The 15,144-nt window shown below is 36.3% G+C and overlaps 1 protein-coding gene across 2 annotated transcripts; it reads right to left on the bottom strand.

Annotated features, from left to right (window-relative positions):
- Positions 1-2,542: 2,542 nt before the first annotated feature.
- Positions 2,543-15,006, bottom strand: LOC127952552 (gastrula zinc finger protein XlCGF57.1-like). 2 transcript variants are annotated; one of them, XM_052551168.1, is made up of 3 exons: positions 14,615-15,006; positions 10,573-10,667; positions 2,543-2,999 (listed from the first exon to the last, which is right to left on the bottom strand). In XM_052551168.1, the coding sequence occupies exons 1-3, from the start codon at positions 14,808-14,810 to the stop codon at positions 2,910-2,912; spliced, it is 381 nt and encodes a 126-aa protein (XP_052407128.1). In that variant the 5' UTR covers positions 14,811-15,006; the 3' UTR covers positions 2,543-2,909. The 2 variants fall into 2 exon arrangements, with proteins under 2 accessions (XP_052407128.1, XP_052407127.1); XM_052551167.1 differs by lacking the exon at positions 2,543-2,999 and having other exon boundaries at positions 3,012-10,667.
- Between the last annotated feature and the right edge of the window lie 138 nt (positions 15,007-15,144).

Here is a 15,144-nt window from a genome sequence, read left to right as displayed (position 1 = left end):
GAGTTGAGGGGGGCTGGGGGGGTGGCATCCCCCTGATCTAATAAAAAACTACAAAAAGCAACCCCTCAGTAAAACCACCATCCCTCCTTACCATCCCATTAGATTAATAATGTGTATTATGTAAAACTTATTTAAAAGAAATGTTAAAATACTCTTCTAAAAATTCACAAACCAAGCCAAGCTGTAAGTACTGTAAGAAGCTGCTCACAGCTAAAGCAAGTTTTCGTCATTTTTTGCAAGGAAGGTATGACTTTTCCTTGATTAGAATTAAAGGACATTCCCCTAACGTTGTTATGTTGTAATGATGTAATGTTATTGTACTGTATGTGTGTGTGTGACTGTGAGGGACTGAGAGTAGAGCTGATATTATCAAGTACGTCACCGACTTTGCAACAAACAAACAAACAAACAAAAACACATCTTGTTCAAATGCCCCCCAAAAAATTGCCCTTATAAATTCAGGCAATTACAGAAAAAAATACCCATGTGTGAGTATTTGTTTTTTTTTATTCATTGCACAAGCAATGTACTTTTCTGAATATCAACACCTGTGCGCGAGCACAAATGTACTATTGGTCTGACAGCTGCGCTGCAGGAGGAAAAGGCCAGTTAGCACAGCTTGACAGAGTTCGCCAACACTATATTTTTTAAAAATAATGTAGCTTTATATCTAGCAAACAACATCAGGATAAAAGGTATTAAGTTAAAGTTAACATACCACACTCTTGTGGGCTTTCATCTTCACAATAAATCTGCCATGGTGCCATGCCATCTCACGAGGAGATGTTTGTTAACATCTAAAAATGACTAACACATAAAATGCAACTCATTACACACTCTGTGCTGTCTGTTTTGGGGGGAGGAACATTCATAAATCAGACATTATTTTAGTTTATTCCAATTTGTTGATACTTTACTACATATTAGGTGTGGATAAATATATAATTCATGCAACAATGCTTATTACTGTAATAACGTTCATTAAAAAGCATAGCTATATGGATGATAAGAACTTGCTCTCATGAATGTTTTTATCAGAATATTTGTAAAAGGTTAACTACCAAACTGAATTAAATAGCATAGCATTCTTCATGACCAGAGTTTGCTTATTTCATTCTGTAATCTATAAATTGTATGCTCTCCAAAAAGACACTTATAATATCTGGATCTGGCAACACAACGGAGAAGCAACTCCCTATCAAAGCCCGTTCGGTGACCAAATAAAGTAACTGTCGTTAAAACACATGAAGTCGTCTTGTTTGTTTTATCAATTAAGCCGTGCTGACCAGCATTTCCCTCCCGCAGTGGAGCTGGCTGACCGGCTGACCATCGTGAGGCAGGCGGGAAATGTTTTTAAATGACCTCTGGAGCACGCATTCTTCTAAATGAGACACAGCTGATATCTGTTCTCTAATTATTGTTGTATAGTCTTACTAATTAAGCACATTAACTCTTCAAACTTTTATATTTACACCATTTATTCTCCACTGGCACATCCGACACGTTTGCCCATAAAGATAGAATTTTTAATCTATTATGAAGCAGACGTGCCTGAGCGTTTGCGTTACACGTAGAAACATTCAAAAGCATTGAAACTATTTTTAAGCCTCTGCCCAATGAATGTATAAATAAAACATCCTACGTTTGCTAAGAAAACTGCAAACATTTTAATTTTTTATAGAACGTTAACGTTAACCCTTCAGCTACGACAGTTCAGTCCCATGGCTTCGTTAAGTTTCATTAGTGATTCTGCCATTACTGTATTTTCATATACATGAAATATATATATATAGCCTATATTTAATGTACATCCAATTACACAACAGCAGCAGTAATTCGGCTAATATAAAGTGAAATCGAATTATCTTACCTTGACAGTTTAGAGAGTTTATCCATTGACACGCGCAGACCGTGTTGAAGTGGAGAGTCGCAAGTTTTTTTTTTTTTGTTTTTTTTTTTTGAATGAGAAGGGGCGGGAAGACACACACGCCAATCATCGCATGACTCAATGACCGCATAACACAAGTGCTTTTAGATTATAAGAAAAAAACCCTTTGACATACTTATTAATAAAATAAAATAGGATTATTCATAAAATAAATAATCTTGTATTGTTACATTATGATATAACCCTAAATTATATAAAACGTGAAATACATAGAATTAAATCAATTTAATCCCAGACGGCATTTCAACGTTGAAACAATGTTGAATTACCTTACGATTTTGCAAATTGGATCAACATTGATATTGTGACGTTGATTCACCGTTGTAATCGCGACGCAGTTTAAACTTCTTTCCTTCATGATGGGTGAATTATGGTCAATCTGGAGACCATGGACGCTGAATGAGGTGTTGACTTTAAAAAGTGAATCAACGTAACACAACGTTGTTTCATCGTCGTACTGTGCACCATGTATAAATACACAATTTTATGTTCTATTAGATAGTTTGCATTTAGATCAAAACTGTACAGGATCAAGGCTAAAAATCAAATGACTGGCAGCAATGGCTTGACAATCAACTTCAATAAACTACCACATGTTCAAAATTGTGAAACAGCAGTTTTATTTTGGAAACATTACTGTACAAAACAGATGAAAATAATCTCAAACTTTATTTTGCAGAGTATACATGGATGTATTTTTAAAACATGTAGAAGAACAATTCAAATTCAATAATATTTAAAGAATTTTTTTTTATTATTTGTAATATTTTTACATATAATTGCATATTTTTAGCAGCACTTGGAAGAGAAACACTTGTACCTTAATGACTGAAACCAGTTGATATTTTGGTGGGAAACTACAGTTTCTGTAAAAAAAACATGTTTTAGTTATGCGTCTCATTACAAGAGATATGTACATTGGTGCAGTGAAAATGTGTTGCACAGTTTAAGAAGGGAACCTTCAACCAGGGACGCTGTCAGGGGAGGGAAGATTAGGACAATTCCAAGGGCCCAGCGTTAGAGGGGGCACTTGTGTGCTTTCTGTACTGTCCTGTATAAACAAAAACACCAAAAATAAATCCTCATAAAATATCAACTTTGATATAGTAAAATACATTTAACTGAAAACTGAATACAAAATAAATCACACAATATTTTAACTTTTCAGTTCAATAACAGGGGGGTTGGAAACAAAGTGCACAACACTATTCATTAAACACTTTTAATGTATTCAGATGAAAGTTTACAATATTAACAATTTATTAAAAAACAGTGTTTTCAGAGCTCCCAGTTACAGTTTTAAAAATCTAAAGTAAAATCAAAACCTATCCCAAAAGTTACATGAATCTCTAGCAGAAATTTCATACCAATGTTGTTTCAAGAATAAACTGTATCCTTGATGACCACAAGGGGAAAGAAGAAATGGTTTACTGAAAAGTTCTTAAAAAGCAGGATTTCACTTTAAACCAGTGGTTCTCAAACTTTTTTATACCAAGTACCACTTCAGAAAATATTTAAGTTCCACCATAATCACTAACATTCAATTTCAGCATTTTAGTAGGCCAAACTATTCAGCTACAGCTGTACAGTTAGAAAAATGAGGAAGTTTTATTCCTAATAAGAATATTTATTGTTGTCAGCCACTTTAACACTGTAAATACACAGTTTACTGTGCTTACATAAAGGTAAATGAAAGACTTACAGTTTAAATTAAAATGTGTTATAACAAAAGTTACATAACTGTACTGTACTTAAATGTAAAAAAGAAAAAAAAAAACTTAATATTAAATTAAAATGTATTAACATTCATATTTAATTTCCTGAATGACATCCAGATTAACCAATCATGATCAAAGTAATAAAATAAAACTACCAATAGGAATTGTTTCAGCGTGATAAAGCAGCGAAATGTATTTAGTTTTATTGTTGCTAATGATGATAACATACACCTTTAGGATAGGTATTATGATTAAAATATAGTGAAATACTATAACAATAATAATAATCATCTTAAAATAATTTAATATAAATCATTTAAAAGTTTATTAACCTTTTTCAATCACTTAGCATTAAACATTTTCAATGTTGTTTGAAAGTTTAAACACCTGACCTTATTTCAACTATATTTCAACCATATTTCATCGTTGAAGGTTGGTCATGTGCCGGAAGTTCTACAACCGTTCAGCTTTAAACATTGAATCAACGTGGTTTCAATGCTGAAACAACAACCGTCATTATTTCAACCATATTTCATCGTTGAAGGTTGGTCATGTGCCGGCTGGGATTGTTAGGGTATGTAGCTACATATTTTATTTTATCATAGCTTTATTTATATTTATAAAAAATAAATAATCTGCAAAGAAAAAAAAGACAATTTATGTATCTATAAATAAATCTTAATTTAGCCCAAATTTGGCCCATCTGGGACCCGCAAATAAACAATAATGGGCAGCCTAACTGGGGCTCATAACTGTATCCAAGCTGGGGCCCACTCTCAGCCCATCAAAGTCCCCACTCTGAGTCCATGCCCAGTTGAGGTTTCCTTTTACCACTCCCAGGCCGGCGAGGCTTACCCGTCTTATGCCGTTGAGTATTGTGCTCATGTCAAATGTAGGCTTGGGTTTTCTTTACGTGCTGCCCACAAAAAGGTCTTATTCATCTGATGTCGTGAGTATTGATCTCCCGTTGGGTGTCGCAAGAGTCCTCTTTGTTGGCGACCCAAAGCCTGTTTATCTGCTCAACTGAGAGGATGTACAGTCTTGATCTCTAGTCGGAGGCTTCATGGGTCCTCTCGGTCAGTTATCTGCCCTGGTTGCTCAATGATTAGCAGGGGCTCATCAGCCAGTAGGGCCCATCAGCCAGTAGGGCCCGTACACCAAGACCTTGACCTATTCCAGTTGAGGCAACTCGGGCCCTCCTGGTCGGGCCACCCAATCACGTTGCTCCTACTCTATCGGCCTGTAGGGCTCATCAGTTTCAGTGCAGTGAGGTGCTCCGGTTGTGCAATGGCTCGAGCCCTCCCGACCGGGCGCCCCAAATCACATAATCCGATACAAGCAGCCGGTGGGCCTATCTCTCCAAATATGTAAAGTTGCTCCCACTGGAGTACATAGGCTCTTCCAACTTGCCAACCAGCTGACTTTCTAAATATCAGCCCCTGCCAGATCTCAAAGCTATTATGGGGGGGTCCTTAGTCTGTCGGCTGTCCCTTCCGCTATTGGTTTTTGGGGGATACTCTAGGTTCGGGCCATTCCCGAGCTCAGAGCCCTTCCCCGGACAGCATGCCAAATATTCATAATAATACTTAAGCTAATTATATGTTAGTGTGAACTCATGAAATATAGTTTCATTAACAAGATTCTGGAAGAGCACGTCAGATACTTAGTGTAATTAGCACAGGTGGAGCCCACTTAAGATAATCAACCCTAGGGTATAAATACAGCTGACTTATACTACCTGTCTCCATTGACGGTTTATCAGTCTTCCCCATAATTGTGTAGCCTATGGAACTTAACTCAAGAGACCATTTAAAGGCCTTTGTAGGTATTTTGAGTTAATAAGCTGATTACAGTGTGGCTCCAAGTGTCTTCAATGTTGAACCTCACAATATTCACATTTTTTTGCTGGCTTGACAGTTGTCCAAAAGTCGACCATTGACACCTTGCACAAGGAGGGCAAGACACAAAAGGTCATTGCAAAAGAGGCTGGCTGTTTACAGAGCTAGGTGTCCAAGCACATTAATAGAGAAGAGAAGGGAAGGAAAAGATGTGGTAGAAAAAAGCGTACAAGCAATAGGGATAACCGTACCCTGGAGAGGATTGTGAAACAAAACCCATTCAAAAATATGGGGGAGATTCATAAAGAGTGGACTGCAGCTGGAGTCAGTGCTTCAAGAACCACTACACAGACGTATGCAAGACATGGGTTTCAGCTTCGCATTACTTGTGTCAAGCCACTCTTGAACAACAGACAGTGTCAGAAGTGTCATGCTTCAAAAAGGACTGGACTGCTGCTGAATGGTCCAAAGTATTGTTCTCTGATAAAAGTAAATTTTGCATTTTGGAAATCAGGGTCCCAGAGTCTGGAGGAAGAGAGGAGAGGCACACAATCCACATTGCTTAAGGTCCAGTGTAAAGTTTACACAGTCAGTGATGGTTTGGGGTGCCATGTCATCTGCTGGTGTTGGTCCACTGTGTTTTCTGAGGTCCAAGGTCAACAAAGCTGTATACCAGGAAGTTTTAGAGCACTTCATGCTTCCTGCTGCTGACCAACTTTATGGAGATGCAGATTTCATTCTCCAACAGGACCTGTACAAATTGCTAAAGCTACCAGTACCTGGTTTAAGGAAAGCCAGCAAACTCGCCTGACCTTAACCCCATAGAAAATCTATGGGGTATCGTGAAGAGGAAGATGTGAATATGCCAGACCCAGGAATGCAGAAGAGCTGAAGGCCACTATCAGAGTAACCTGGTCTCTCATAACACCTGAGCAGTGCCACAGACTGATCCACTCCATGCCACACCGCATTGCTGTAGTAATTCAGACAAAATGAGCCCCAACTAAGTATTGAGTGCTGTACATGCTCATACTTTTCATGTTAAATACTTTCAGTTGGCCAAGATTTCTAAAAATGGTTTCTTTGTATTGGTCTTAAATAATATTCTAATTTTCTGAGATACTGAATTTGGGATTTTCCTTAGTTGTCCGTTATAATCATCAAAATTAAAAGAAATTAACATTTGAAATATATCAGTCGTTGTGTAATGAATGAATATAATATACAAGTTTCACTTTTTGAATGGAATTAGTCAAATAAATCTACTTTTTGATGATACTCTAATTTTATGACCAGCAAAAAAAAATAGAACTTAAAAGGAACTCAGATTATGACTCAAAGCTGCATTTTGTATTTATTTATTTATTTATTAAAAAAGGACAATGCACATTAATCAACATGAGCAAACAAGTACACCATGTAAATGTGTCAGGTTTAGTCATTCGGTCTAATTTTCATCTGCAGTCCCTCAATTAAACATGTATTAAATAAACATGTCAAATAATACAAATATCCTTCATGAATTGAATCCAATTTCATTCACCAATTTGCCACTGATCTTCGATTATCCAATTCAACCATACTAATAAGTAAAAATTTGAAAAGATAAACATTTCTTCTTTATTAATTGCTGAATGGTGTTGAACTTTCTTCTTTATTCTAGTGTACAGACGTGAATTTACATTTCCATTAATTTTAAGAGTAACCTTCCCCAACAGTGGTGATTAGAATGTGTTGGTTACATTCATCACAAGGAGTTATGCATTGGAAGGATATTTGTTAATTTGTCAGTTTAGCATTATTTTGATTTATCTCTGATGCATTTATTCATTTAAAATATAGTCTCTGTGTAGTTCTGTGAATGTGAGAACCAAAAGGTAAAAAAAAGGGTCTAGAAAGAATCTGTCTGGTTCTTGTCTTCTCTTGCTTTTTTTTCATGGATTTGCATGTGATGGTCATGCTGTGTGTCTCTTTGACCATTAATCTTTGTTATTTGTCCCAAATTTGACAATCTCCTTCCGGAGTTGAATGATCAATAAGTTGTCTTTTGTTTTAATGCAGCAAGGTATTCAAAGCTGAAAGAGTTGGTTGGTTAGGCTTACTTCAGGCTGGTGATGAGATCTGATTTACAGTATGATCATCTGTTGTCTTGAGCGTCTTCGTGGAATTCAGCTCTCTGTCTTTCAACACTGTTCTGTTTGAATCTTAAATTGTCTGATTTGCTCTGATATGCTTTATTGTTGATACATTGAAAAGTATGTTTAAAGGGGTCATCGAATGCAAAAATCACTTTACATATTGTTTGAACTGTAATGTGTGTTGGCAGTTTTCTCTTGAGACATTTTTACATACATAAATATAACAGTATTTTTCAGGATTTGTCGTCGGCAGCCCCCACTAGATTTACCAGGTAACAACGTTCAAAACAAACTTTAGGTAATTTAAATAGCAGATTAGCGGACCGCAAAAGATGAACAACTAATCAACGATGTAGGGAAATACCCAGTATTTTATGCAACCAACCATATATTCTTCAAAGACAACATGAGGAAGTCATAAACATGGAGGAAGATAGCGTTTGTCATCAGTTTTTCCAAGTAAAAATGTCTAATTTTCAATCCGAGGTAAAATGTACAGTGACAGTCCTAAGAAACGTTAAGAAATAACCATACTTATAAAATATATGTCGCTTCTTTGTTTTTATTGAGCAAACAAATCAGTATTAGTAGATACAGCATTAGAAATTTTGAAATTGCTTATAATACAAAACAATTGATGAATGGTAATCTAGAATGCTAATGATAACCTAGACTAAATTATAACAGATTATTTTCATAAATTAATGTACAAAACTCAGTTATTATCAATTAAAATAATGTATTTAAAATAATAATAAATGAATTATGACTCATTCCTCTTGCTGCTCAGAACTTGATTCGATATTGAGCTCCAGTGTACAGAATTTGAGCGTCCGGTGTGCGATATCTCAAATTGTCCTAGACGTGGACCGGAGCGGCCCTGCACTTCTTGTCCAGTGTGTGACCCCCTTAAGTCACATTTATAAACCAAATAACTTAAGCTATTTGTGGATTAGTGCATACTGGAGACGTAAACCGTTTCAAAGGATTCAGATAGATTTGGTGAACTGGTTTGACTAAGAAGACCCGGTCAATAGAAAAACATTTGTTTGTGATAGACAAAACAAATAAAACCCATTACAAACGAGGCATATGTTGCATCCAGCGGGATATAATTACTAATTATAATGACTTATGTCTTTTTTGCATTGCGTATCGCGCTATGTAAACATAAAACTGTCTGCATTTGTGATCTGAGAAACAACAAGCCTACTCTACTGCAAATTATTTAAATATAAAAAACGTACCTACAGGCTGTGAGTCAGAAGAGCCAGACTGTCTTGAAAACTTTGAACTGCCCAACCATAGGAAACATCATCCATAAAATGTGCAGCAAACATCGAAATATTTGTGTCGGACTGTTCTGGAACAGTGTTAACATACAACTTAACCACTGATTTCTAGTCATGTCCTCTTTTGGAAGACCAAAAAAACTTTCACTTCAACGAAACACACATAAAGAGAATAAATGTTACACCGCCATTCTTTGTCTGAACATTCGGGCAGTGTTATGCAATTCTTCCCACAAAGAGACATCGAGATGTGGGGGCATGGTAGAATGAGCCATTTAAAGGGTTGTGGTTGACCCTTAACTTTTATTAAGTTAAGTCTTTGGATTTAAGACTTTAGTCTTTGCAACTTTACAGATCTTCTTTATGCACCAAGAGCTTGTAACACTCCAAAGAGTAAGGAAAAATTGAAATTGCATCATATGACCCCTTTAAGACCCTAAAGACTTATATAAGCTTGTGGAAAATGGGTATTCGATGACCCCTTTAACATGCCTGAGAGCAGGTGAAAGGCTTTTATTAAGTGTGAGTTACCAAATGAACCTTAAGTTGTCGCTTCGACGTAAAACTCTTTCCACATTGAGAGCAGGAGAAAGGCTTTTCCCCAGCATGAATTAACATGTGATCCTTAAGGCATGTTTTCTGTTTATAACTCTTTCCACACTGAGTGCAGGTGTAAGGCTTTTCCCCAGTATGAATTAACATGTGCTGCTTAAGGTGTGATTTACATCTAAAACTCTTTCCACATTGAGAACAGGAGAAAGGCTTTTCCCCAGCATGAATTAACATGTGATCCTTAAGGCTGGATTTCTGTGTAAAACCATTTCCACACTGAGTGCAGGTGTAAGGCTTTTTCCCAGTATGAATTAACATGTGCAGCTTAAGCTGTGATTTAGATCTAAAGCTCTTTCCACACTGAGAGCAGGAGAAAGGCTTTTTCCCAGCATGAATTAACATGTGCATCTTAAGGCTTGCGTTACACGTAAAACTCTTTCCACACTGAGAGCAGGTAAAAGGCTTTATCCCAGTATGAATAAACATGTGCTTCTCAAGGCTTGCTTTATGTCTGAAAGTGTTTTCACACTGAGAGCAGCTGAAAGGCTTTATCCCAGCATGAATTAACATGTGCATCTTAAGACTTGCTTTACACGTAAAACTCTTTCGACACTGAGAGCAGTTAAAAGGCTTTATCCCAGTATGAATTAACATATGCTTAATAAGGCCTGATTTCTTTGTTAAACCCTTTCCACACTCAGAGCAGGAGAACGGCTTTATCCCAGCATGAATCAACATATGCTTCTTAAGTCTTGATTTGTTTGTAAAACTCGTTCCACACTGAGAGCAGCTGAAAGGCTCTGTCTCAGCATGAATTAACATGTGCTTCCTAAGGCTTGCTTTACACGTGAAAGTGTTTCCACACTCAGAGCAGGTGAAAGGTTTTTCTGATGAGTGTGTTACCAAATGTTTCTTAAGGTATGATTTCAGTCTAAAACTCTTTCCACACTGAGAGCAGCTGAAAGATTTCATCCCAGCATGAGTTAACATGTGCCTAGTAAGGCTTGTTTTCAATGTAAAACTCTTTCCACACTGAGAGCAGCTGAAAGGCCTCTTGACTTCTGTTGTTTTAATGCTGCAACTCACAGATTTTTCTTCATTGACATCATGATCTTTCTGATCCGGATATTTCTCATCCACCTCAATCAGATCTTGTCTTTCTTCTTTCATTTTCATCAGGCCTAAAATTAAATCATTACAAAAATGAAAATTAATTGAAGCATTTGAAAAATAAAAAGATAAGAAAGGATAATAATATAATAATATTTGTGTACAGACAAAAACTTCCTTTTTAACACCGAGCCATGAAAATATCTCAAAACACAGCATTATGTTGTCGAGCCAGTAGGTGGCGATATCATTTTGTAAAGAAACAACAGATTTGGGGGGGGGGGGGGGTGTTGTTCTTGGGTCATTTTCTGTCATTTTAGTTGGACTGCAACAACTAATCGATACAATTGATAATCATCAATAATGAAAATCATCAACAACGATTCTCATTATCGATTAGCCCAGTCTGTCCACAGTGCACGTTCAACTTCATCCTGTGCCGATAAATTACATCACTAAATTATGCATTTCTATGGACAAAATGCATCTAAAAATAATGGAGAAAACAGAATGAGATGCTGCGGGAGATTTACGTGATCCAAGCTTCCCAAAACATGAGAATTTTTATTTTAAGCTTTAAGCTAATGCAAATTTTCACCTTTGCATAAAGTCTTGCCCCGACAATTTGTGTTCAGTTTAAATTTTTACTGAGGCCATCCTTAAAAATATTTTGGTTTGCAGTAACAGTAAAATAAAATGTAAAAAAGGGTCGGTAGGTAGGTCTATATATATATATATATATATATATATATATATATATATATATATATATATATATATGTTTTTTTTTCAAGTTTCAATGTAAAAAAAAAAAAGTACAATTTTGGTGATGGTGATTACGTAAGTATGAATTTAAACAAGTTAGTATATTGTGACGTCACTGGCTGGGTCTTCAACCTGTGCCTTCGGGCGCATCATTGCAAACCTCATTTTGATAGAGGCTATATAGACCACTTTAAATCTTTGTCAAAAACATGTTTATTGCAGGAATTTCAGGTGAGAAGAAAAAAAATTAGGTATTGTTATACTGTTTTGCAACCTACAAATGAGAGATTGTTTACTTTGCTTTCTTGGGTTGTCACTTTTGTAAAAATAAATCCTGTTTGATTTGAGTGACAAGTGTTCATTGAATCGATTGTAAAATCTATTTTGCATGTCTAGATGAATTTAAAACCGCAAACAACACCAAATATAGGTAAATCCACGGACAACAGGCAGGACGATTGTCAAGATTCAATATATTGGTAAAGACCAATATTTCTGATGATTTATTGGCGTAAAGTTACGTGCAACAATGACAAACAGGAGTGTAACATTCTCGAAAAACAATTAACATAGTGGACTGCCATAACGCAAAACATTTACTTCAGGCTTCAACATGGCTGTGTTTACGATTAGAAATGCCAACAACAACAAATCGCATACGTAGGCGATTCTAGCCTGAATCTGTATCTGTATGCATGAGACTGTCTGAATACCGGCAGAATTCACATTTCTGTTGTAAAAAGAGAAACATTGTGCAGAAATATTATTTGCTGTTATGTATGCGTGTCCGAAGCTGCAGTTGCTGTGTGACGTATGTCCAAAAAAAAAAAAAAAAAACCTGGACGCGCTCCAAGAGAAGGTCGTTAAAGTCAATTTCCTATTTTCGAAACTTGTGTTGGTTGATTCTTGCAATAGATTTTTGAACATAAAGTGACAGTCAACACAGTCAAGGTTTCTGATTCTGTGCTAGTGTTATGAGCGCGGGTAAAACAAAGGGTTGAATCAAGTGCAATCATCGACAATGACGCCATTACGTCGAGCGCAAAAGAACCGGTGAACCGTTTTCTTCAATCGGTTTTCTGAATCAAACTGTCTGAAAGAACTACTGGTGATCCGAAAACCGATGCAACCGGTTCTTCACTCGTGAACGAGTGAGTCTGTTGTTCGTTATCTGGCTCGGCTCTGTGTTCATCTTCAGTCCTCTCTTCACAGCAGTTCAGTCAGTGTACTGTTTGAGTGCATGCATTACTCCGGGATATTGGTTTGTTTGAACTCAGAGGGAGTGTCAGCCACATTAAAAAAAGTGAACAGCTTAAGTCATTTGTGGATTAATGCATATTGGAAACACGAACAGTTTCAAACGATCCAGTTTGAACTGATTTTTGGACCAAAATGTATTTTCGATGCTTCAACAAATTCTAACTGACCCTCTGATGTCACATGGACTACTTTGATGATGTTTTTCTTACCTTTCTGGACATGGACAGTAGACCGTACACACAGCTTCAATGGAGGGACTGAGAGCTCTCGGACTAAATCTAAAATATCTTAAACTGTGTTTCGAAGATAAACGGAGGTCTCACGGGTTTGGAACGACATGAGGGTGAGTTATTAATGACATAATTTTGATTATTGGGTGAACCAACCCTTTAACGCAAATGTACAACAGGTAAGTCGGTCGGACTAAAAGCAAAAAAAATAAAAAATTACATTTGAGTCGGTCCTAAATTCACAGTGTCGGTCGGGTTATGGCAAACAAGAATATTTATGAGGATGGCCTGAATGAGCACTGGGGCGACGGACAAACTAAACACGGACAGAGAGAGACAATACTCAACACAAATATCTGTTGTTGAACATTAAATTAAAGTTTGTCAACATACAGTGCACATATTTTATCAGTAGGAACTGTAAAGGGGATAACATTAGACACTTCATAACTGCCTTTTACAGGATAAAGACATGACTCTGGTCAAAGTAAAGGTGTTCTTGCAGAACATTTCTCTCACCTGTTGGTTAAAACTGAGTTAATGATTATATTCGTCTTTATCAACTTCATTAACTTCATCAACTTCATCAACTTTTTTCACTATTAAAACGTTATTTTTAATAGTGCTTTATTAAAACAAATGTATGCATGGTTTTAAACAAATTATGTAAAGTTCATGCTAATGTTGCTCTAAACTAAAAATCATATTTTAGCTTTCTGCATTGGTTAGTCCTCCAATTTGTGTAAGCTCTTTAGTAACAGTATTAAGCTATTTCTTTTTTTTCCTTGTTTGTTTTTGGTTCAACAAAACAACATCAATAAAAAAAACTGGGAAGGGGGAACAAGAGACATTTTTAAATAAATAACAAATCATTCAAAAAGTCATTCATGTCTATAAACCAAAGTTTGGGTAGAAAATCATTTCCATGCACTAAATGGTACTAGGTTTAGCCCTGTTCATTGGTGCTGTTGTATATTCACAAGTCACTATTTTAAGGAGGATGTGAACACAAAATCTTTTGAACACGTGAGTTTTGTGTTATTGTCTTTTTTGCAGCTATAAAACCAGCAAGCATTCTCTTCTTTAATGAACTTATACGAGAGTTAGGATCAACATTGACAACACAAAAACATTAGACATGTAATCAAATTGTAGGAAAAATTATCAAACTGAATTCACATATGTCCATAGGTTGACAACAATTGGACATTCCCAAAACACGTGGAGATAAGTACCTAATGATTCAGCGTTAAAGACAATACATTGTTAGAGATATGGCAGTTATAGGTCGGTTGCAGTATCATTTGAAACCTTTTTAGGGAGTTATTTATGCCCTATGAATGACTTTGAAATGGATAAGACGATGAGCCAAGTTTTTTAAAGTTGAGATCGGTTTGACAACACCCTCTTTGTTTGTGTGTGTGTGTGTATATATATATATATATATATATATATATTTTATGACCCTCTCCACCCCTTAAATGGAAAAAAAGAAGAAAAAATCTTCTCACAAAAGTCACCTAATTTCAAATATGAAATTCAGGCCCTGAATAACTGTCTAAAAATCTTAATTGGATCATCACTATAAATAAATCTACATGATAAAAAGAAGGCTTTAAAAAGATCGGTATCATTGATCAGATCAGCAGATACTGCTCTCTGTAATTGGCCTAAAAAAATCCTGATCTGAGCACCCCTAATAAATACTAGAGATCGACCGATATACCACATTTGTCTTTAGTGTTCGAAGAATAAATACCAACCTCCGTGTTCCTCGTGTTTTATTCTCCAGGTTTCTGGTTCCTCTTGTTTTATTCTCCTGGTTTCTGGTTCCTCTTGTTTTATTCTCCTGGTTTCTGGGTCGTGTTTTATTCTCCATGTTTCTGTTTCCTCGAGTTTTATTTTCAGTGTTTCTGGTTCAATCGTGTTCTCTTCACTCTCCTTTTTAACAAACACCATCTTCACAGCAGCAAGACACCAGCACACCTGCTTGCTTCAAAACCTAGTCACTACTGTGGGGATGAGAATATTACAGGTATTTACTGACCTGGTTCAAAAACTGTATTTTTCTATTTACAGTAACAACATTTCTAACAGTTTGTATTAAGCCAGCATCACGACAGACCAACAGTGAGCGCGGTGGAACTAATCTTCTTCCTCTGCGGTTTAATGGTGTTTGGTAAACAAACGAACGTGTTTAGCGCCACCCGCTGGACTGGAGAGTGAAGCGAAAATAAAACGGGATTCTTTGTTAATATTTTTCAAAGACTCGTTCGTTTTCGCTTATCGTGGA

The sequence above is a fragment of the Carassius gibelio genome, chromosome B3 (assembly GCF_023724105.1).
Source record: "Carassius gibelio isolate Cgi1373 ecotype wild population from Czech Republic chromosome B3, carGib1.2-hapl.c, whole genome shotgun sequence".
Lineage (NCBI taxonomy): Eukaryota > Metazoa > Chordata > Actinopteri > Cypriniformes > Cyprinidae > Carassius > Carassius gibelio.
This window is presented reverse-complemented; position numbering and strand designations above follow the sequence as displayed.